General features: G+C 32.7%; 1 protein-coding gene across 1 annotated transcript in view; it reads left to right on the forward strand.

Annotated features, from left to right (window-relative positions):
* LOC106456962 (activating signal cointegrator 1 complex subunit 3-like) overlaps window positions 1–22543 on the forward strand; it is a 266949-nt gene that overhangs the window by 55990 nt on the left and 188416 nt on the right. The window contains exons 7-8 of the mRNA XM_022382757.1: window positions 11494–11632; window positions 15517–15642. Coding sequence (XP_022238465.1) covers window positions 11494–11632; window positions 15517–15642 — 265 coding nt within the window. The remainder of the gene's footprint in view (window positions 1–11493; window positions 11633–15516; window positions 15643–22543) is intronic.

Genomic DNA, 22543 nt, shown 5'->3' on the forward strand with positions numbered 1-22543 from the left:
GAGGTCAGACAAAGTGATCAACCTTGTATAAAGTTAGGGTAAAGATAATAACAGATAAAATATGAAGTTATACTGAAAAAAACATGTTTGAAATGTATTTAGGTTTTAGAGATTATACAAATAAAATCTGAGATTTTTGAGATGAAGAAAAGTATTTTTAATCTTAACATGAAAATCACTTAGCACTCAGAGTAAAATGTAGAAATATTATCTATATTCATGGAGAAATCTTTAATAAATATACTTCATTAACAAATCCAATTTTTTGTGTATGAAAGGCTTGTAATGTTTACTAAACGTGTGCCAAATTCCAAAACGTACTTACTCTCTGCTGACACTTTAGCTATTCCTCAATGTTGGCTTTGCCTATCTAAGTATTGGTCTCACATGCTCTAGTCTTTTATACCCCATGTAAATGCCATTGGCAATATATAATTTGCAAATCCCTCCACCTGCATCAATGCGTCCTTTATTCTGACACTGTATATAAGCACCTCACTCAGCTAATGTAATAATTTTTTCTTGACAAAGCATTGGTCACGTTGTTTTTCTGAGGAAGTGCTGTGGTTTGTTCCATTATGGATTGATTTTTTTCACGTCACCTTTTGGATTTCTGTATAATTATAATTTCCTTTAGAAAAAAAAGGAAGTGATGATTGCGGGTATGAACTCCCTTATTGCCATTGTCAGCACAAAGTTAATCCAACCTCCCCTGTACCTCCTTTGTTATATAGTGTGTTTCTGTGGTCGGGGGGGGGGGGGTGTCAGTCTCAGGAGCCATTTGGACTAGTTTTTTCTGATGTACTGAGTCTGCTTTTCACGAGTCCAGTTTGGTTAAACTGACTCCTACTTTTTTTCTTCAATTAGTCATTTGGGTTATAAGATTTTGGGGCTTTTCTCTGTGACCTTTGAGTCTACTCCTCCCTTGATGGTAGAACAATTGAGGGGGTGGGGATATATATATATATTTATATATATATTTTACTTCTTCACCTGATATTCCTAGTTCATGCTGAGAGATTTACTGCTTTATTATGTGACAAGATAGATATACCTTGTACACTTGTTTGTCTGTTGGCATGCTTTGGCTTTCCACCTCCAGGTGGACATATTTTTTTCAATTCCACAGACTAAAATAATTTAATTTTGGATATGTGGGGTTACAGGTTGGTTCATGTGATCACTTTGAACCAATCCCTTTTTTTTTGTATTTGTTTGCTCCTCATGCTTGCTTTATGATGTTTCTTCCCCCACAAATTGTTGGCAAACTATGACTGGTCCTCACATCCATGTGTGGATGAATGTGGTCTCCTACTGACTTCTACCTGGGTCAGATTGACTGCTTCTGTTTATTCTGTATAGATACCTTGGTGATGGGACTTTTCCTACCTGCTGTAGCCTCTGGATCTTACATGTGGCTTTTTTTTATTGTCCCTGGATGTTTGTGGGTGTCCCAGAAGTGTTTTTATTGAGAATTGCCATCACCCGTTTGCTTTTTTGTTGATCTCTAGATCCTCTTTGGCTCTTACAGCTGAATAGATTCAGACCTTAGTTTCAGGGCTGCTCCATTTGGGTCGAGAAACACCAATGGCATTGGTATCAACCTAGGTAGGTGGGGGAGGTCAATTAGAGTGAGGTTATAACTATTGATGGACACCTGGTATTCTTTCATTGCAGATCCATGGGTACTTTGGGTTCTAGAATTGAGGTTGGTCTTTCCATTTAGCTCTCCATTATCCTCTCACCCTGTGGTATTTCCATTTCCACCTGACCAGTGAGGTGTGGATTTTTGTGCCATGGCTATCAAAGTTACTGATCAAGGTGGTGGTAGTGACAGTTGAACCGATTCTTCCAGGATTTTATTCCAGTTTCTTTATACCTGAGACAAGGGGGGATTCGAGGACTATCGTTGTTCTTTCTCATCTCAACCCATTCTTCATTCCTCCCCAGTCCACAATAGAGTCCTTTCTCACTCTACATTGGCATTCTTCACCAGCTCCATGGATGCCCAAGATGGAGGTTCCTGAGGCATTTCTCACATTCTCATATAATGAATTCATCTTGCCTTTTAACTACGTTTTGTATACAGGGATCCAGTTCTGCAGTTCATAGATCTAGCCTTTAGTCTAACATCAGCACCATATGTCTCCTGCTTGGTTGTATGAGTGTTCACCGTGTTTTACTCCCAGCTAAGCCACCTCCCATGCAGCTCTTACTTACAGGGATGGTTTTGTCTCTGGGTTGTGGGCTTCCCACAAATCTCTTGAATTTTGCCACTCATTGATACTCAACTTCAAGATTTGGATTTTTCCTCATTCTCAGACTTGGATGGTAGATGCATTCACTCCTGCTTGGATGGTATTGCTCATATGTGATTTTTCCTCACTACATCTGTTATTCAGAGTTCCAACTGTATTTCGATCCTCTACTAGCGAAATGTTGCTATCATAGATTGGCTAGCCTAGCCATGATTTCCTTTTCTACAGTTTCTTCATGTGAGTCCACCTCAGCATCTTCCTTTTTGGCTATTTTTATTGAGACATATCCTCAACTCCACATTCTACACTAAGAATTTTCCAGGCTCATTGGGGTTTAATGTCTACAGTTGTCTGGGGTGTGCCTCACAAGGAGTTTGTACCCACTTTACCAAACGTGTTCACCATATCTTGTTTTGACCTGTTTTTTACTCAGGTTTAGCTTTGTCTCCTGTCAATTAGGTTAGACAACTTTTTCATCTCCCTCTAGTTATCTTAAACATCTGAAGGTTTTCAATTCCCCACTGCTATCCAGCCTTCTTCCCAAATGGCATTATTCCATTACTTACTCAATATTTTTAGGTGATACTACATGCCTTGTCTCATGGGTATTTTGTTGTTGCTGATATGTTGATGCCATCAGTTGGAGCTGTTGGCATGTTTGTAGGACTATTTATCTCCCTTTAGGTCCTTCTATACCCTGATAGATCTTTTTTTTTCAGTTTCTGGCCACCAGGGAAGGTGATACATCCCTCTCTTCAATTCTTTTGCCAACTATTTCTCACCTCTACAATCAATCATACATTGATCATTTGTTTTCTGTTAGGGTCAGAGGTGTTATGTGGCTCACTCTTAACTCCTTTCGTGATGATAGTTCTCGTCTCTGTATTCTTTGGGATACTTTAGTTTCCAAAGGTTTATTCCTACTTCCGTGGAGGTGGTTTTGCAAATATCCAAGTTGCATATTCTGGATTTTTACAGGCAAGGAATTTTCTGAGAGTTATATCTCATCAGCTTCAACACACTTATGTTTTTCACTGCCCATTTCTTTGATTCACTGGAGGACATTTTATGGGCCTGTATGTGCACTTCTCGTAATGCTTTTCTCTCACCTTCTTTATGTGATCTAACAGTATTTCTTCTGGGGGTTTTACATTTAAAAGGCCCTGGAATATTGAAAACCCAAAAGTGTGGAACTACGCATGATATTGTCAACATTCCTGAAAAATTGTAAGAGTGGACACTCCATTAGTTTCTGAGTAACAGTTAGTAGAAGGAGGCTAGGTTGAAAGGGTACCAAAATATGGGTCTTTCCATGCTCATCCATGATGCTGATATACAATACAATACCAGAATGGACGAATAAGAATTTTGAAATCATGATTTAGTTTCAGTTATCTTTCTCATAGTTTGGGAGTTTTGAATTCATAGGTGTGAGTAGTGGAAGACTTTTAATATTCTAATTCCAGAATTTGTTCAGCAGTCATACCTAGTCATGAATATGACTTTTGCAAGTGTTTGAAACTCTGCTGTGATCCTTTTAATTACCATAAAGAGTTGGAAATGAAGGATCTGAAAGGAGTAAAAGAGAAAAAAAAACATTAATCCATCTCTCAAACTTGAAAGCAAGTAGTATACTGTGCTGTCAGTTACCCCCTCCAAAAGTAAAGTTGCTTAAAAGAATCTTAAGAGAAAGAGGAACTTAGTACTTCAACTTATACTTAGCCAAGCACAAGTGAAACTGGGTAAGGGATGATGAAGAATTTATGTTTTCAGACATTAAACTTTTCTCAACCAGTCTCTCTCATTGCTAGGAGTATGTGCAGTATAGAAGAGAAAATCTGAAACAAATTTCCATTACACTGAAAGCAAGGCAAAAAGGAAAGAGACCACTGTTAAGAGAAGGTTGAAGCTTGTGACAGGAACATCGGTTCAGCCAGCTGAGAAACTATCTGAGTCATTTCAGGCAGTGAAATGATTAACCACTTAAAGCTGAAATTCAAATGTTATCTCAGGAAAAAAAAGTTCACATGTTGACTCCCTTCCTGAAAACTATATCATAAGGATGATAAAAGTGGAGTTTGGTGCTTCAAATTACTTGGTCTGAAAAGCAGAGAATCTTATTGGACAAAAGGGGATTCTTGCAACACCAAATTCAAAAGCTGAGAAAATTGTGTCAAAGAAAACAACAGCAAATGTGAAAGACTTTTACTTGAGTGAAAAAATGAGCAGACTCATGTTTGGAGTAAACATGTTGGATCAGTTACAACTGATTGAAAAAAAAGCAACATGAGAAGAAGAGGCTTATTCTTTTTAGGCTAAATGAAGCATTTGAAGAAAAAATACTGGGAGTGAAATTAAAGTTAATCCCCATTGAACTTTATTCAAACAAAACAGTCTGAAATACTGAGTTTGCATATGTTCAATCCATCAAACACAGAACTAATGTTCTAGGGAGCAAAGATATATTTTTTGCACGATAATGATTTTCCTCATCTCTAGCTATCCATCTGTTTCCATTATCTTACAGCAGTAATATGCAGTCCTTCAATAATTGCTTACTTCATGGAGAAGTCTGAAAGATGCTTATGGAGTGATCTCGATGATAAGTTGAAAGATATTTTTATGAGCACATAATAGACCATATTCAATGCAAACAGTTATTTCAATAAATTGCTCTATCCCTGAAACCAAGGTTTTGATGAGTTTTTAGCAATGTTCACTTATGCACTATCAAAACTTAAGCAAGATAACTTATTTCAAAAGTGCATTTTCTGTTCTTCAGAGTTTGAAAAGATATTTTACACTCAGGAGAGTTCATTCTTGTGGAGAATTATGTACAGAATTATAGCTTTATCATTCAGGAAGCTGTATATTTATCCCATTGGAATAACCTGCAAGCCATCATTCATCCATGTGTCTGTTACTACAGGAAGGAAGAGGCCCAAAGGGAAGGTGATGGAAGATGAAGCCACATAAGGTTTGTTGTAATATCAGAGAGTAACACTCAAATTAGTGTAGCTCTCCAATCTATTGACAAAAATATTGTCTACTACACTGATGGTTATGCAGCTCAATTATAAAAATTACAAACAATTGTGCAGCTGTCATTATCAAAATGGATTTGGGCATCCATGTTAAATAGTAATTCTTTGCCATCTCACACAAAGGGCTACACGATGGAGTTAGAGGAGCTGTAAGTAACTGGCAGCAAAAGCAGGTCTTTAACTCTCTCTCTACGGGCTTGATGGATGACATCAACCTTGTGACCCCAAAGTGATCATCAGATTTTCCATACTATAACCTTTTAGTATGTTTTGTATAGTTTCACAAAATTTGGTAAACTTTCAGTAAACATAAGTATTTTGTTCACAAACAATCAGATTTTTTAATTAAGTATTTTTACTAACAATCTATCTGTGTATATATGGAGTCAGAGTATTGACTGCTCGGAGTGCAAAGCGATTTTCATGTTAAAATTAAAAAACTTTAGTCATCTGAAAATTGTTAACTTTCACTTGCATAATCTCTAAAACCTCCTAAATAAATATTAAACGTTTTTTTTCTCTTTAAAACTTTATACGTTAACTGTTATTATTTTGTACCCTAATTCTGTATGCATTCAGTCAATTTGACCAACCATGTAATCACTATGAATATATCGCAATTACCCTTTTTTTTCTTTCTAGAGTGACTGAAAATTGTAACAGGAAACTACAACTGCTTATTTTAAATAGCTTAAAGATCAGAACAGTATACATATGTTTATACTTAAATTTTATCGTTTTCTTGCTCTTTGACCCATGTCTAACTAATACCCCCCACAAGTTAAGTTGTAAATTGCTTAGTAAATATGTACCTCAAGTTACCATATTGAATTATGTAATGCATGAACTGCTCGCGAGCATACCTTTTGAAGAATTGTTATTATTCATTATCGTATGTAATCTAACTTTATCCATTTAATAACTTTCTAATTTTTACATTTTAGTTATTTTTATAATAATGAATAAAATACATGAAAAAACAAGAAATATAGTTCTTGCCTGTGACCTCTTGTTTTTTTTTATTTCAACTGTCAATGAAATTTAAGCCTATTTTTTTATATTAATAGTGCTAGTACACTAAATAAAATTTTTATTTAATTGAATAATCTACCTAATAACACAGAATGCACAAAGTAAACAATGTCCTATAACTATCATGATTTATCTGGCTTTCTAACTATGTAATAAAATCCTAAAAAATTTTATCTGAGCTTGTTGTGTGAATACTGTGAGAGAAATTTTCGACCTAGTGGCATGATAACAGTACTCTGTACAGAAAATAATGTATTATAATACATAATTGAGGAAATATAATATGTCATTTGATAGATTAAAGCTTTGGTTATAAATAATGTAGTACAAAACATCAGAGAGAGAACTATTGTCAGTTTGTGAATATGACAGATGGGTCTTACTTTCTAGTTATATGACTCTGTATACAAATAAAATTGAAGGCTATAAAAATTATCCATTGCCTCAGTAATATCTCAATTATACAGAGTAATTTACTTTAAATTCCATACTTCTGAGAGAGGTGGTAAATAAATTAGAGAAGAGGGAAGACCTCCAGAACAAATGTCACTATTCTCATACTGGATGAGAGAGAAAATTTTGTAAAATATTTCCTTATGATATTAAAAACTTACAACTTATAAGATATTGAAATTTGATTTATTAAATATATCTTGATGCCAAGCTTATTCATGTACAATGAGAATAAAGTAATTTAAATTTTGAATGTAACTCTAAAAATTCATGACATGCTAACTTTGGCCTATACATAGCGAGAGGGTTAATGACATTAATCCTTTTTTTATGAATAGGTCACAAGCAGCTCACATTACCATATCAAATAGCATAAACTTATCTTTACAAAATACAAATATTTTACTCTAATTAGTCTTAGTACTAGCGTACCAGTATTTTGTAAAATAGAGTGACATTTCATTTACGATATATGTATATGTTATTATTATTTACAAATAAATTTTTAAATTTTAGTTATTTTTCTTAAAACATAGAACAGTAAATAAAAAAAAAGAAGACAGTGATCTCTACTACTTACGATGTTATGAAGTGTTTGGAATAGAAGAAATTATAAATTAATATATGGATACTACAAAAATTCACAGTAATTTAACAGGCTACCTAACTAAGCTGTATTTGGATCTAAGAAAATCTCCTTTGATCACCACTTTTCCCTCTCCAATTGTTATATGCATTTTAGAACAACTGACAGAATTACATATTTGAACATGAGTGCTTTTGATTTGTTATTAATATCTACTTTATAGAAGTAAGTGTAGGTATTTCAAAAGTGGAAGAGGTGAGTGGAGCCACTGTGGTGGTTTGCTAAATATAATGATATCTCGGTAAAGAGAAAAGGTAGGAGGTTCTTATTCTATATTCTAGCATGTCAGTTCTGGAAATTTCAGTTTCTAATTCATTGAATTTTACATTTCATGATGCCCACAATAGAATCTGAGAAAAAGCAGATGATGATGTACTGTGTGACACAAAAAATCGATATTTAGCAATTTTTGTTTTGTACTTGCTTTTGAATTAAAAAATAGATAATGTATAATACTAAAATTTGAATTATAAACTACAGTTTTTTTCCAAATTTATTGACATAAGTCATAAAATAGTAGTTTGATAAAATTTTGAATGCGAGTCTACAAAATGTGATGATGTGCTTTGACCCATACCTGTATGGAAAGGTTTAATTTTAAAAGGAAATATGTAAATAAATCCTCAATCTCTCTTAGTATGAGAATTGTGGCGTTTGTTCCCTAGGTATTCCCTCTTTTCTGATTTATTTACCAACTCTCTGAGAAGTACAGAATTTAATGTAAATTATTCATTATAATATAAGCACTACTGAGGTAAAGCAAAATTTTATGTCCTTCAGTTTTATTTGTTTATCAAGCCAGAAATTTAGAAAATCAGACCTGCTTGCCATGCTACCTGTCACATCCTTTCTTTCACAAATTGCTAACAGTTCTTTCTCTGAGGTTTTTTATATTATCTATAACCAATGGAAAGCCAAAGTTTTAATTTATGAAATGATGCATAATACTACTATGTTTTCAATACAGAGTATTGTTAATTTTGTTTTCAGTTTGAAAATTTATCTCATGGGGTTCAGATCGAGCAGAAAAGGGAATTAATTCAAACCCCTTTTTTCCTAGTTAAAAATTGTTTAGTGTACTAGTACCATCATTATATAAAGTAGGGTTAAATTTCATCGACAACTAACAAAAAACCAGGTCAAAGGTAAGTACTGTATTTCTTGTTTTCTTATATATTCATTATTTATGGCTATAAAATTAACTAAAATGCAAAAGTTATAAACGTATTAGGTTATAAAAGGTTAGGTTAGGTAAGACAATGAAAAAAAAATCCTAACAAGGTATGTTTGTGAGCAGCTTGTGTGTTACATCATTCAGATGTAATTAAAATTTAATTAGACTACTTTACTATCAGTGTATTTTAATTAAATTATTATCATCAAGTAAGTTTATAATTTAAATTTTTATATTATCTCTGTTGTGTTCCTTTATTTTAGAGAAACTTCTAAAACAGCAATTAAAACTACAGTTTTTTCTGTCATGTGATTTGCTCACCATTACAATTCTCAACTTTAAAGAGCTCTTATACAAATAACTGGGAGTAGATAACATAGACTGTTATGCTAGGTAATCAAAGTCTACTACCCAGGCATATTTCATAACCATCTGGAAACATTAGAACATTTTCTTCCCTCCCCAGGAAACCATTGTAAATTCTTTCAAAGTTTAAGGTCAGCCACACCCACTTTTGAAGTCAAAGCTTTGTTGCTAAGCGACAGCTTGAAGTTAAATGGCTTGCTTATAACCAATAGAAAGAGCAGATTTCCCTGTATTTGGGTAACTTAGAGAAGAGACTAGCCTATATTTGTTTGAAGCATAACATATAAAATAAAGCTTAGTCCATTGTCGAGTGTGGGGTTCCTAATGGCTGTACTTTCTCACCTCATACATATTAGATGGATAGACAGTTAAATTGCATTTAGGTTTTTATTTTTATATTTTAGTTAATTATGTATCATTTATGTTTTAAAATTCAAGTATAACTTGCTTTTGCCTAGATTGTGAAACTTAACAAACACAATGCATGTGTAAGCACCATCTTGTTTTTTGTGCACAGACTCTGCTGAAATGACTTTATAAAGCCCCGTGAGCATCAGTTCATGTGTCATCATAAAAAGTAAAATATCAAGAATTCGAAAGGAAAATCAAACATTAATAATATACTATAAGTGAAAAAAACAAAGACGTGAAATTATGCACATAGAAAGAAAAAGAAGTTTGAAACCATTTTTAGTAGAGTTGAAACGTATGTGCATATTTCCCTTTGTTAATTTTAAATATTTCATTGAACTGTATGTTGATGATGATAGATAGAGTTAGTGATATAGTAGAGACAATTGACAATAAAATATAAACATTTACTTTAAAACACTTGTTATTCATTTATGAGTTTGTAGAGATTATGCAAATGAAATGTGAAAACTGTAAGGTCAGAAATAGTATTTTTATACTTCATGTATAAAACACTTTGCACATGAACTATTCAGAGTTGAGTGCAAATAACTACATTAAATAATGAATTTTTGATTATAAATAGTAGAAAAAAATCTAAATTAAGTATTTTATATTTCTGAAACTACAAACTTTTAGGAACATTTTAATGAAATTATAAACAATTTGATCCACTAATTTTATTTTTGGAATGAAATATAATGATAGGAATGTTGCATGTTACAATTTGTAGCATATGGTGACTAAAGGATTAAGCTATTTAGAATAAACAATTGTAGTTTTCTGTTACAACCTGCAGTCATTATAGAAAGAAAAAAAAGATAATTTCAATTTATTTCATATAATGTTAAAAGGTGGTTGCAAGATCAGTAAAATCTACTAAGTCCATGGAGTTATAGTATAAGAAATAACAGATAAGATATAAAGTTTTACTGAAAAAGAGGTTATACAAATGAAATTTAAAAAGTTTCAGTTGAAAAAAGTATTTATAATCTTAACATGAAAATGACTTTGCACTTGGAGCTGTCAACACTCTTGACTCTGTATATTCACTGACAAATCTTTAATTTAAAAATTTTGATTTTTTTATGTATTAAAGCTTGTAATGCTTACTGAAAGTTTGGCAACTTTCATAAAGATACACAAAACATATTAAAAGCTATAGTATGAAAACACCAATACATGTGGTTACAAGATCAGTCATATATATCAACTGACCCCATATGAAAAGCATTAACCAATAACTCATGATGACACAGCAACTGTATCAGTTTTGGTGCTCTTACATGATAGAAATGAATTTTGAATATGCAGCAATTCAAGAGTATGAGAATGTGGTATGACATCTTAATTATATCAATTTTTAAGACTTCCTAGCCTTTTCTGGGAACCCATAAACTAGCTTTCTTCTGCTCAGTCTGTAACTTTTCAATATGTTGTGAGACATGAGAACAGAGTATTCAATTTTGGAGGGTACCATTTTCTTTGGAGCCCTGAACACACAGACAACCTTCTAGCACCAGTGCACACATGTGAGGTCACTTGAATAAGAGTAAAATCTGTGACAGTCATTAAGCTTTTTAGGTCTCTTAATGCTGTTGACCCACCCTAACCTTTTATCTTTCATCTTTTTTCCACATAGAAATTTTCATATCATAAATTATGAATGGCATGGGTTTTGTGAGTTCAATTTTGAAAGTTTCAGAATGGTACAAGAATCATCTTGTTATTGGAATGCAACAAAAGATTTGGCCAGTTGAATATTGCCAGGTAGCAAAATCAGATCAAACATTGATGACTTATATCTCAGGAAGTATATAGCATAGAGACTTGAAATTTTGATTCTGAGCATGTAGCACACCAACCATGCAAAATCTGAAGAAAATTTGGTGGTGAGGAGTGACACATTTATAACAATCTTAGGTAAGGATTATTTATGTGTATTAAGGCTATATGGACTTCAAATGGCTTGTCTCTTGTGCAGGAAGCTTTTCAATTCATTTATTAATGAATACACTTGGAAATGAAACAAAATATCACTGTATAGATATCACTAGAATTAGATTTTTTTCTTTTTAAATAATCAGTATTTTCATATGTTACTGACAGGGAATTACAGCTGTTGTCTGCTAAGAGGAAGCCACTGTTTTCACACAAGTCAGTGGCTGGACACCCAAAAAATCTTCCATATGTGTTTGATTCCTATGCTGAAGCTAAACTGTCTGCTGGATACGTTGGAGGAGTAAAAGTAAGTTTTCTGTTTTGATGGAGATTTAGTGTATGTGTGTATTTTATCCTTTTTATGATTTCTGATAATATTCAAATAATATTTGTATTTAAAACATGTCATGATTACAATTACAAATAATTGTTTAGCCAGCAAGCCAATTTATTTATGTACATTTTTTGAATAGGAGAAACAAAATGATATGCATTAGAGATTTGTCATCACAACATTTTGAAATTGCCTACCATATTCACTAAACATTAAGTTTATCTAATTTGATGACTATTTTATTTGGTGAACATAATAAAAAGCCTCATATTTTCAAACATTGCAACTCAAAACCATAGTATATCTAGTAAAAAGTACTAATTTCAAACAAAGAACCAAACATCAACAAAGTACCTTTATTAATCCTTAAGCAATCTCCAGTCAGTTACTTTTACTCTGTGTGTGTGTTTCCTATGTCTAAGTTAACTACTTGTGATAATGAAAAAACTTTCTCCCGACATAGTTTATTTGTTATTGTGTTTAACTTGTAATAAGATTTTCTTTTTTTATCCATTCAACTCATTTTGAAACTATATGAGCTTATCTACCTTATTATGTCATGTTATGTGATCTCTTCTCATTGGAGAAACTTTTGTAGCTATCAAACAGATATGATTTACCACACAAATACTATCACAATTTTCAATGAAAGGAACTAAAACGTTAGTTTACAGAAACTAAAAAACCCTTAAATCTATATATTTACTTTATTAACGTGTGATAGTGTAATTCTTGCTGTATCCATTCGTATTTAAACATTTTTTATAGCTGTTTTCAAAACTGTGTTTTATTGTAAATGATTAAACCACTTGATGTAGCACTATAACAATGTTTCAACCAAGGCTTACAAAAACTAAGGGAAACATTTGAAAATCAAGAAATGAATAATATATTCTCAAGGAGTGATAGGTTCTTAATAAAAATAAATATTCTTTGGAATAGACAAAAAAATTCTAAAAAGAAACAGAGAAGTAGGTTGTTTGTGTACAGGGAAAACTCTTTGCAGCTATGCAGAAATGAAAACATTATATTTTTTCTTTATGAATTACACAAAATAAATGCCAGAATATGACAAAATATTGACTTGAAAGTATTTCTCATTTAGAATTGTTTAAATACATAGAATTGTAATATACAACTGCCTTAAAAGTTTGTGGCAAAAATATATGAAAAAGCTAGAGGAAATCATGTTTTCATGTACAGTAAATTAGGAGCAAGTTATTTTGCTCCTCCTAAACTGTTGTACATGAAAATATATCATACATGCAAAGCAGTATGAAACCGGTAACAACCTGAAAGTAATATGATTAATAGTGTGGGTTTCTCCTCACAAATTTTCACAAGACTACTGTATTAAAACTACTGAAATTTTATTGGTGAAAATAAACATATTACTTCGTGACATTTTCAAACAACTTTTATATAATGTTAGTAAACATTATCACTCGAAAAACATCAACAGTAAAATACTTAAAAAAGCAACTAGATTTTGCTATAGGCCTACATCATGTATAAGTTAGTTGAATATTGAATACGTATTTCACTATTGAAAATGAAATTATATTTCAAAACATTTGCAAAAATCAATACATATTTGATAAACAATACTGATGTTCATGAAGAAAAATAAAATAGAGAAATCTGAAAGTTCACTAGATGGGGTACGTGTATTAAACATTTTTCAAACATGATTCATGAATGTTTCAAATTATGTTAAATATCCATACTTTGAGAAACTGTTACTCAAAATGGGTGAGCAAGGATGTTTTTTGGTTTGTTTTTATTTGGGGGGGGGGGTGTTCAGCTAGAACTCAACTAGCACTACTGATAAATGCATATTACTCCCAATATTTTTTACTTATAACTAAATGTTACCAGTAACTTTAGTAACAAAATCAGGTAGAAAGCTCACAAATTCAGATGAATTATAATCCAACAATTTCATATCTTATATCTTTTTTCAATAACATGATTGATATGAAGATAAAAACAGTTAAAGACAAACATTTTAAATCTTGTAATTAACATGTACCCCAGGAGCTAAGGGGTGTCTTTATACTACAATTTGTTGAATATTAAAAGCAAGTTCAATCTGGAAACTCCCAAAAGGGTGGTTTTGGATGTATCTTTTCGAGACACCCTCGACACAAGTTTTCGTTTGTTAATTGATAAATTTTTAAGTAAAATAGTGCATCAAGTCTCCATACTAATTAGTACTAAAGTCCACCTGCTAAGGGTAAATTCAGTATACATCTATAAAGCCACATTTTCAACATCATTAATTAAGCAATTGCTAATCTTTTATGCCTCTGCTATCACCTTTTTATGTTTAGATTTCAGTTGAAATATGAATGATTTCACCTGCAAATCAGTAGGGAAGGTCAAGGCATCATGATAGTCAGCAGCAGGATGAGCAGACAGGAACACTTTGAAAGTAGTTACAGGCATAATATTATACTCAGCTTGCTGCACAATATCTACCAAGGTGGCTGTGAACAGTTCTCGATTGCCTTTACGTTTCATTTGGAGACTTCTATTTTTCTTGTGCTTGGCCATTAAGCTCGTGATGTGCTGATGGATTTCAGTCACCTTACCACTTCAAATCACTTTTTGCAGCCCCAATTCTAAAAGAGTGTGGGAAATGCCCTCTTTTTAGCCAATAAAAATGTCCAAAAACTGCAGTTCAAATTAAGAAAAACTGGATGGTGTAGTTTTTGTTTTGTTTCAACAAAAATGTCCCCCACTGGCTCATGAGGGGCCTGTTAAAATGAAATAGTTATAATTATATTTGAAAAAAAAATTATAAAGTGTACACCTAACTTCATATTTTAGCACTCATAAAAGGATGCCTATTTTAAATTTTTTAAGTCATCACTTGTACAATTATAGCACTTGAATTTTCACTTATTTTGGATATCAACAATATACAAACATCTTTTTTGAGAGTATTATGACTTTTGATCAATGAAAAATTGATCTTATAACAACCCGCTGATTTTTCCAAGCCCGTTCCCTTGGCCGTGGTTTCGCTAGATAGTAGATAGGGAAAATAAGAGTTACAGGTGTTCTGAGCAATACTAATTGTAAACAGTTCTTATACTACTCATCCAATTGAAGTCCCAGTGACGAAGCATTGGCTGATTTAAAGTTTTTCTTATTATCTGTAAAGTAAAAGCCTTTTTTTTCCAACCTTATTCACAGAATGTTTAAACCTATCAAATATGCATTACAAATTCTGAAAAACAACACTAACTTTGATGAAAACAAATTTCTCCAAAGAGTTTTGTTTGTAAATAACACACATCGATTTTTGGGTCATTTTTGTGCCAATTCATTTGAATATCTTTACTTTTGCTGAGGAAGTATTATTTCTTGAGAATATGTTATCCATTTTTTTTTTTTTACTTTTAAGTGTTTCCATTGTCCTTGTCTGCTTAGTTCTTGGACAGGTTGCCACCCTTTTTAAATGTTTTTTTCATTCATGAAAGTGTTTGCATGTTACATTATAGCTGTTTGAAAGCTCCAGAAGTTTTCCATGAGAAGAAAAGAGAGTAGCTTAGTTAGGTTTAGAAAATATGGCAGGTGACAGCAAAATATTCTGACAACTCAAATCCTATTTATTGAATACTACTTTCATGTTTATCTTATTCAAAAGATGTACAAAAATAAATTGACAAACTGGCTAAATAACTATTTATAATTGAAATCTTGATGTATTTTAAATAAAAAGCGTTATTACTGTGTAACTGATCGTAAAATCTTATTATTTTATTATCAAATTATTTGATAAATGAAGTATTACTGTATATTTAAAAACAATCAAAATGGCAAGAAGCATTAATTCATATTTGTATTAGATGACCCTTCCATGGGGATTTGAACATGTAAAAAATTCCAAATATGAAGAGGTGAATATTCCACCAAGTGAACAACCTCCTACCCAAGTGGGGCAGAAGCTAATTCCTATTTCTACTCTTGATGAGGTATGAATAGAAATTAAAATTTATTCTTGATAGAATCATTCATAAGTCATCTACAATAGATATATAAAAGTTGAGTATGTGAAAGCAGTTCAGTGCTGTTGCTGTGTTAGCTGGTTGTTAGAATAAATGATGAAAGTATGTCAAAATATAGATGCTCAGCTTATACAAATGAAATTTTGCAATTAAAGAGAGCAACTTTAGTTGAAGATCAGCCATAAAGTTAAGAAATTTAAAGATTTATTAATATTTCACCATTTTCTCCAAATTTTTATGAAGTTAAAAAACAAAAAATATTGTATTGATGTTAAATTGGCAGTGTTAGGATGGGTGGTTTAAAAGGTTGCTTCAAGGTCTTCAGAAAACGTAAATCTGTAACCATTATATATACATTAGTAAAATACTGAACTTTTGTTTGAAGTTTCATAAAATAGCTTATTAAAATGAAACAACTGTAGTACCCAAAGGTAAATAAATTTTAAAAATATTTTAGAGATTCGATGAATGCTTACGAAGCAATTTAAAATGGGGCTATTAGCTTATGTTTGCCACTTATGGTAGGTAGCCATGTCTTTCATTATATTAAATATATTTTTGTTGATATTATGTTATAAGGGTTAGTATTTTGGGAAAAAGAAAATTAAAGTCCCCAATCCTAAGTCCCACTGTAGGTCAGCAATAGGTATGTGGACATACAGTGCTTAACTTCATGATTCAAATCACCTAGGTGAACAGAATGTACATAGCCAATTGTAGAACTTTACACTGAAATAGCAACAGTTTTCTCCATTTTTCGCTCAGCAATAAATTTGATAGTTTTTTACAATAAAAATTGGGTTCAGTACCTATAGTGGGCATGGAACAGAACACTCATAGTGTAACTGTTTGTGGAGTAAAATACAAACAAAACTCCCATAGCAAAGAAAGATATGTCTTTAAATAAATGTGGATAATAGAACAAAATATCAGAAGCAAAAAGCAGTTTGAATGTAACAACTTGCTACGTCTATGGTTCCATTTGTTTATTAGATATGCATTTATTACCTCATACAGAGAGAAGTAAACTTGATTAACTATTTAGAAATGCTTTATCAAGAAGCTAGAACTACAGTTATTCAAACTGTTCAAAATAACCTTTTTTAAATTACTTCAGATTTTTTTTTCCAATTCAGATTTAAACAATACATAATTACTTGTTTATATTCAAAATTGAAATTTGTTTTAGACCATAATGTAATTTGATTTCTGAATATGAATAATGGAAACAGAAATTGTTTAAACTAATAATTTCTGAATTAGCAAAATCACATTCAGCTGAAAAGTGAAGAAAATGATATTGCAGAAGTTACTGTAGCCTGAAACAATATGATTTTATATTTTTACTCAGTGTAGGAAGTAAAAAAACATAATTTAAAAATGTATGTATGTGAAGACTTGTTTTACCAAGTTAGAGAAAGTTTCGTAGTAGGCCAGCCAACAGGACAAATTTACACATTGAATGACATTTTCTGTTAATATCAAGTATACTATAAGTATTTAGTGAAAAAAAAATTGTTTGAAATACATTTAGGAAGCTTTAGGGATTACACAAAGGAAATTTGAGACTTTTGAGATAACAAAAAGTATTTTTAATTTTGACATGAAAATTACTGTGCACACGGAGTATTCAAAACAAATACTCAATATATTAATAGACAAATCTTCATTTTATTTTATTAAAAGTACTTCACTTAGAAATATGATTTTTTATATGTGAAAGACTTGCAATATTAACTGAAAGACTGATACATTTCATGAAGATATACCTAATATATTGAGAGTTATAAGTATTAAATTTATGTCAACTTATCTCCCATTTCCTATGTTCCACCCCTGCTCTTCTTGGGTCTAGGCTTTGGGTCATTATTTTAGTGTTTTCTCCTTCCCTGGATATTGGAGTTCATGCGAGTCATTTTGGAAGCACTTGCATTCTAGCGTGGGCATCTCTTGACCCTCATCTACTGTGGATGATCATGCTTTTGATTGTCATTGTTTCAACTTCCCTTATTTGGACTCAAAGTGTTTGTATTGCTTCTTCGTTAGTGTGGATAGGACCCCGATAATTTGATAACCTTTTTTCTGCATTTGTTTTACGCTGACCACACTTTTTGTGTCAGGGCTAGTGGGAGCCAGACTCCTTCAATTTGTCCACATTTGGAGATCCTTGGCAGTTGATCCATGGATTCTTAAAGTTGTTTAAGTAAGTCTGGTCCTCTACTTCCTCATTGTTTCACAATCCCATTTCCTTCCCTCATTCTCGGGTTCTTGTTTTTTGCCCATCTGACTCATTCCAGGGGCCTTCGTTTCCACCTTTCTGTGGATGTATGGCTTCTTCTTGTCTCCTCACAAGATGACTCAGTCCTACATCCTCAGTTTCTTCTCCATGACACTGTCATGGTGGGTTGTCAAAGTGAAGCAATTTTCCTTACACCCACACAATGTTTTTTATTTATCTTGTGGTGTTTTTCCACTCCCTCCTCCATCTGGTCCTACCTGCTCCTCTTCATTTGCGAGCTATAGAAGGTCTCGTGTGCAGCATCACATCCTCTTCTTCTCCTACTGCATGAGAGGTTCTCTCTTTTTTTGGAGACATTTACTTCTCTTGAAGTCCTCATTCCTCTTGGTCATGCCCTCGTGAATCATCATAAGTGGGTTTTGATAGACCAATGGAGCCTTGTTTGGGATCCCTCAGATGCCCCTCTTGCACTTCCCCTTCCCTTACAGACCAACTTTGACTGAAACAATACTACCATAGATGTTCTTTTTCCTCCTCATTTAGAAGGTCACCTTCTATGGATGTTTCTTTTTCCAGTTGGGGGTGTATCTCTACACTCCAGAGGTTTTGGGCTTTCTGAGATCTATCTTCATATCAATCTTGGAACTTGCTGTCAGTTGGGCTTTTCCTCACTTCCTGAGGGCTGCACATTTCCATTTTCCTTTGGGAGACATAATCAGTGCTGTAACTGTACGTTTATGGTGGTAAGTACTATGCTAATTTTTCTTTTTATTTGCAGGGGCTTTTATTGCATATTTGGATATCCCGCAATAAAACTGACCAGGTATACTTAGTCTTAAATCTGCACTGTATGACTTTTGAACATGTTAGATGACTGTTGACATTGAGACTCTTTCTCCTGCGTACCTGATGTTCCATTCCAGAGGCCGCCAGGTGTTGGTTGATTGACTCTGTCAACGTGTTCTCTATACTTTCAAAATACAATGTCGTAACACTTATCCAAGTCATGTTACACCCTCTACTGAGATGGGGTGTTCTGCAGTACCACTCATAGGTATACCCCACAGTATTTTGCTTCATAAATATGTTCATCCTTGACTGTACACTCATGTACTAATATGAGTAAAGCAGAGAGAGATCACTGCCTATCTCTGATGATCCATGGAATTTGAGGCTCTTCCTACCACTGACCTGATGCACAATTCCAGATGCTGTCAGGTGTTGGATGATGCACTTTGTCAACATGATCACTTTGCTTTTGAAAATAGGGTATTGTAGTCCCCCATTGCACTGTCTCCAGTGCTGCAGTCCTTCAGACCCTCCAATTCACTTTTTACCTTCTTCTTGTTGTGGAGTATGGGGTTCTAGCTACTTTCCTGTTCCTAGCTGCTGGTGTGGTGGATCATGTAGGCCTGCACAGATAGAGGGCAGTATAAGTTGAGAAAGCTTTTTTATGAGCAAAGGTAAGTATCTATTGGAAGTAGATATTCAGTTTAGGAAAATGTTAATTTTTTAGTGCAGATACCACCCTTGATTTTCAAATTAAAGGTTATTTCCAATGTCCAAGGGTCAAATAATGATATACTAGATTTGAAATATCATTGGACTGAATGAAGTAATGATATGTAGCAGCAACATTTTAATTTTCATTTAGTAGTATCCAACCTTTGTCATTCACACGAATATAGCATTAAACAATATGAGTATTAGCATATATTTTCTAAGAAGAGAAAAAATAAAATATACAGACATTTTATCTAGTTTGTTCACATGGGCCTATAAAATGAAGAATGTATATATGTAACATTGAGATTGTGTAGCATTATACACCGTAATGAAGTTTTTAGCAAATGCATGACAAAAACGGTAAACAAAATAGAAAAGTAATTTCCAAGGTCATAAAGGTCAAATGATTACAGGCTATGTGTAGATTTAAAATGACATTCAACTCAAAGAGGTAATTGAAGTAATTATATGTAGCTGCAAGATTTTCATTAAGTTGTGTTCAATCCTTGACATTCACACACACACACTCACCAGAACCTATAAAATGGAGCATGAATTTATCTAACACTGAGATTGCATTTAGTATTATACATCATAGTGAAGTTATAGCAAATGTGTAACAACAAGATAAGTAAAGTGCATGTATCATACAGTTTTGGTTTATTGACTAGCTGTGTTACGTCAGCTGACTGTGTTACATTGACAGGCAGAAGTGCACTTGAGGTGTTTTCTGTAACACATATACCAGCCTGTTTTGCACTCTATCTTGCATCTGTAGGTCACAATTTCAAGACAGGCTTTTAGGGTAGGAGGTAGTTTTGTCCAGACAGCTTACCACCATTGTCATCTTCAGTTGACTCAGATTCTGATGAAAACATCTGATGATGTGAAGACCTTGTGATGCTTTTTGAGATTATAGAATCTGATTTTTTTCTGATTTAGATTAGTAGGTTTCCTCGTGTTAGAGGTTATACATAATTGACGGACAGTTCAGTTAGTCCAACTAACCATTGAACTGTTTCGTAAAAAGTTGTCCTTCTTGACTGAAAATGCTGGTACACAAGCATATTCTACTCTTTGCACATGTAGATGTATCTTTCTCATACATTCCTCATGTCCTATATATTTCCACGAGATAGTCGTGGACTCATATATTTGCACATCTGCAGCAAACACTCAGTTGCTATAGGTTCTTGTGGATCCATGGAGGATTTAGGTTCATCAAACATGCAAGGTGGTAGTACCCTTCAGGTGTGATCTAGTCAGTCACTACAGAAGTCTTGTACTCATCAATGGATCGGTTTTGGCACATGCAATCAAGTCTTCAGATTTTCCTAAAGTTTCTACTCTGTGAAAATTTTTATTCTCCTGTTTTTGACAAAACATACATAAAGTCCAATCAATTGGTGGATGGAAACTGCATCTTGTCGGTAGTGAAGTGACACTTGAAGAGAGTTCAGGTTGAACACTGGCTTTCTCTTTTGATGAATGCTGCTATTTTCTTAGTGTAGACAGTTTGTTTTCAGATTTGAAATTAGAGTAACAGGCTTTGTGCCATTTAACATCCATTTTGTTGAAGTCATCTATGAAAAGATGTTCTAGTTTTTATAGCACAGCCATGTATCTGGCATCACAGAGTCGTTTTTGCTGCTCATCAACATCTTTTGCCTTGGTCTTCCCATCTATTTATGCTGTGCATAAATCTCCTTCACTTCTCTGACAGAAGAAACATTTTGAATTGTCATTGTCCCTGAACTGGCTCTTTCTCTATATAACAGATACTGGATCCATAGTTATATCAAGCTCTTTTGATGGAGTCAGACCATCAAATGATTGGGAATTCTGTAAATTTACATATATAAAATACAGAATGACAATAACATATATAGTATATGCAGATGTGTTTGACATATAAATAATTACACAAGTTTGCGCAACCAATATAAAAGTTAATTCACATTTCATATTTCTATGAGATTTGAACCCACCATCCCTCATAAGTTGTTGCAGTATACAGACCAAAATACCCTAGAGACAGCCAAGTGAACTTTCTAACAACAAAGCTTAAAAATAACAGTTTTTGTTGACATATTTTGTGAATGTAGGAAGAGTAAATGCATATCTGGCAAAAATTGCCAGTTTGACATTTGTGATCTTAAAAGTGGCCTTCAGAAATAATATTGATGGTGGCATCCACCTTAATCTTCTATTATATATTTAAGATATTTAGCATGGATCCCAAGTATTAACGAACAATGCCATTAAAATAAAATTTTAGGGCACTTTTCACTGTTTGGCTGGCCAAGTATCGAAAAGTCATTAAATGAAATTATTTTTCTAACTATTCTGGAAGTATGTCAACCAACTTGAAAAACACTTTTAGACCAAGAATATGGGAGAGATCAAGTTAAAGTATGTAATATAATTTTGCTTATACATAATTAACTAAGCTTCTTTATAGCCTTGAAGTAAGTAAAAAGACATTTCTATTGATATAAGTATTAAGTCTGGTATAAGCTATAATTTCACGAAATTTAAGTAATGGGTGAAAATATTCAGAAATTTAAAAAAATAAACCTGTGTAGAACCATAAAATAGTATAGAAATTAAATTAGGAAAACCAAATGTACACTTGTATAGGTAGAAGTTAATTAAGTTTTATAGTTAATTTGGTTAAATATTCTATTCAAAACCTTTTAATATTTGAATTTGATTTACTTATCACAGTTGTTTATTACATCAGAAACAGTCATTCAAATATTTTCATAATGTACATTTTAATAATTTAAGCATTTTACTTTCTCACAACAAAGTTGAACAAATTGACTGACCTCATAACCACTTTTGTGCATCTTGTTGTTGTTTGGTGCATTATTTAATTAAATAAAAAATTATTTAGTGCAATAGTACCATAAGTATAAAAAATTAGGGTAAAGTGTCATCGACAGTCAAACGCAAAAAAAAAAAAAAAACGGAAAGTAGTGTTTTCTTGTTTTTCAAGTGTATTCTTTATCTATTATTATAAAAGTAACTAAAATATAAAAATAAAATACTTTTTACATTATTTAAGGTTAGTTAGGTGAAATGAATAATAACAATAAAATATTTCACAAGGTATGCTCC

The sequence above is a fragment of the Limulus polyphemus genome, unplaced genomic scaffold (assembly GCF_000517525.1).
Source record: "Limulus polyphemus unplaced genomic scaffold, Limulus_polyphemus-2.1.2 Scaffold275, whole genome shotgun sequence".
In the NCBI taxonomy this organism is placed as follows: domain Eukaryota; kingdom Metazoa; phylum Arthropoda; class Merostomata; order Xiphosura; family Limulidae; genus Limulus; species Limulus polyphemus.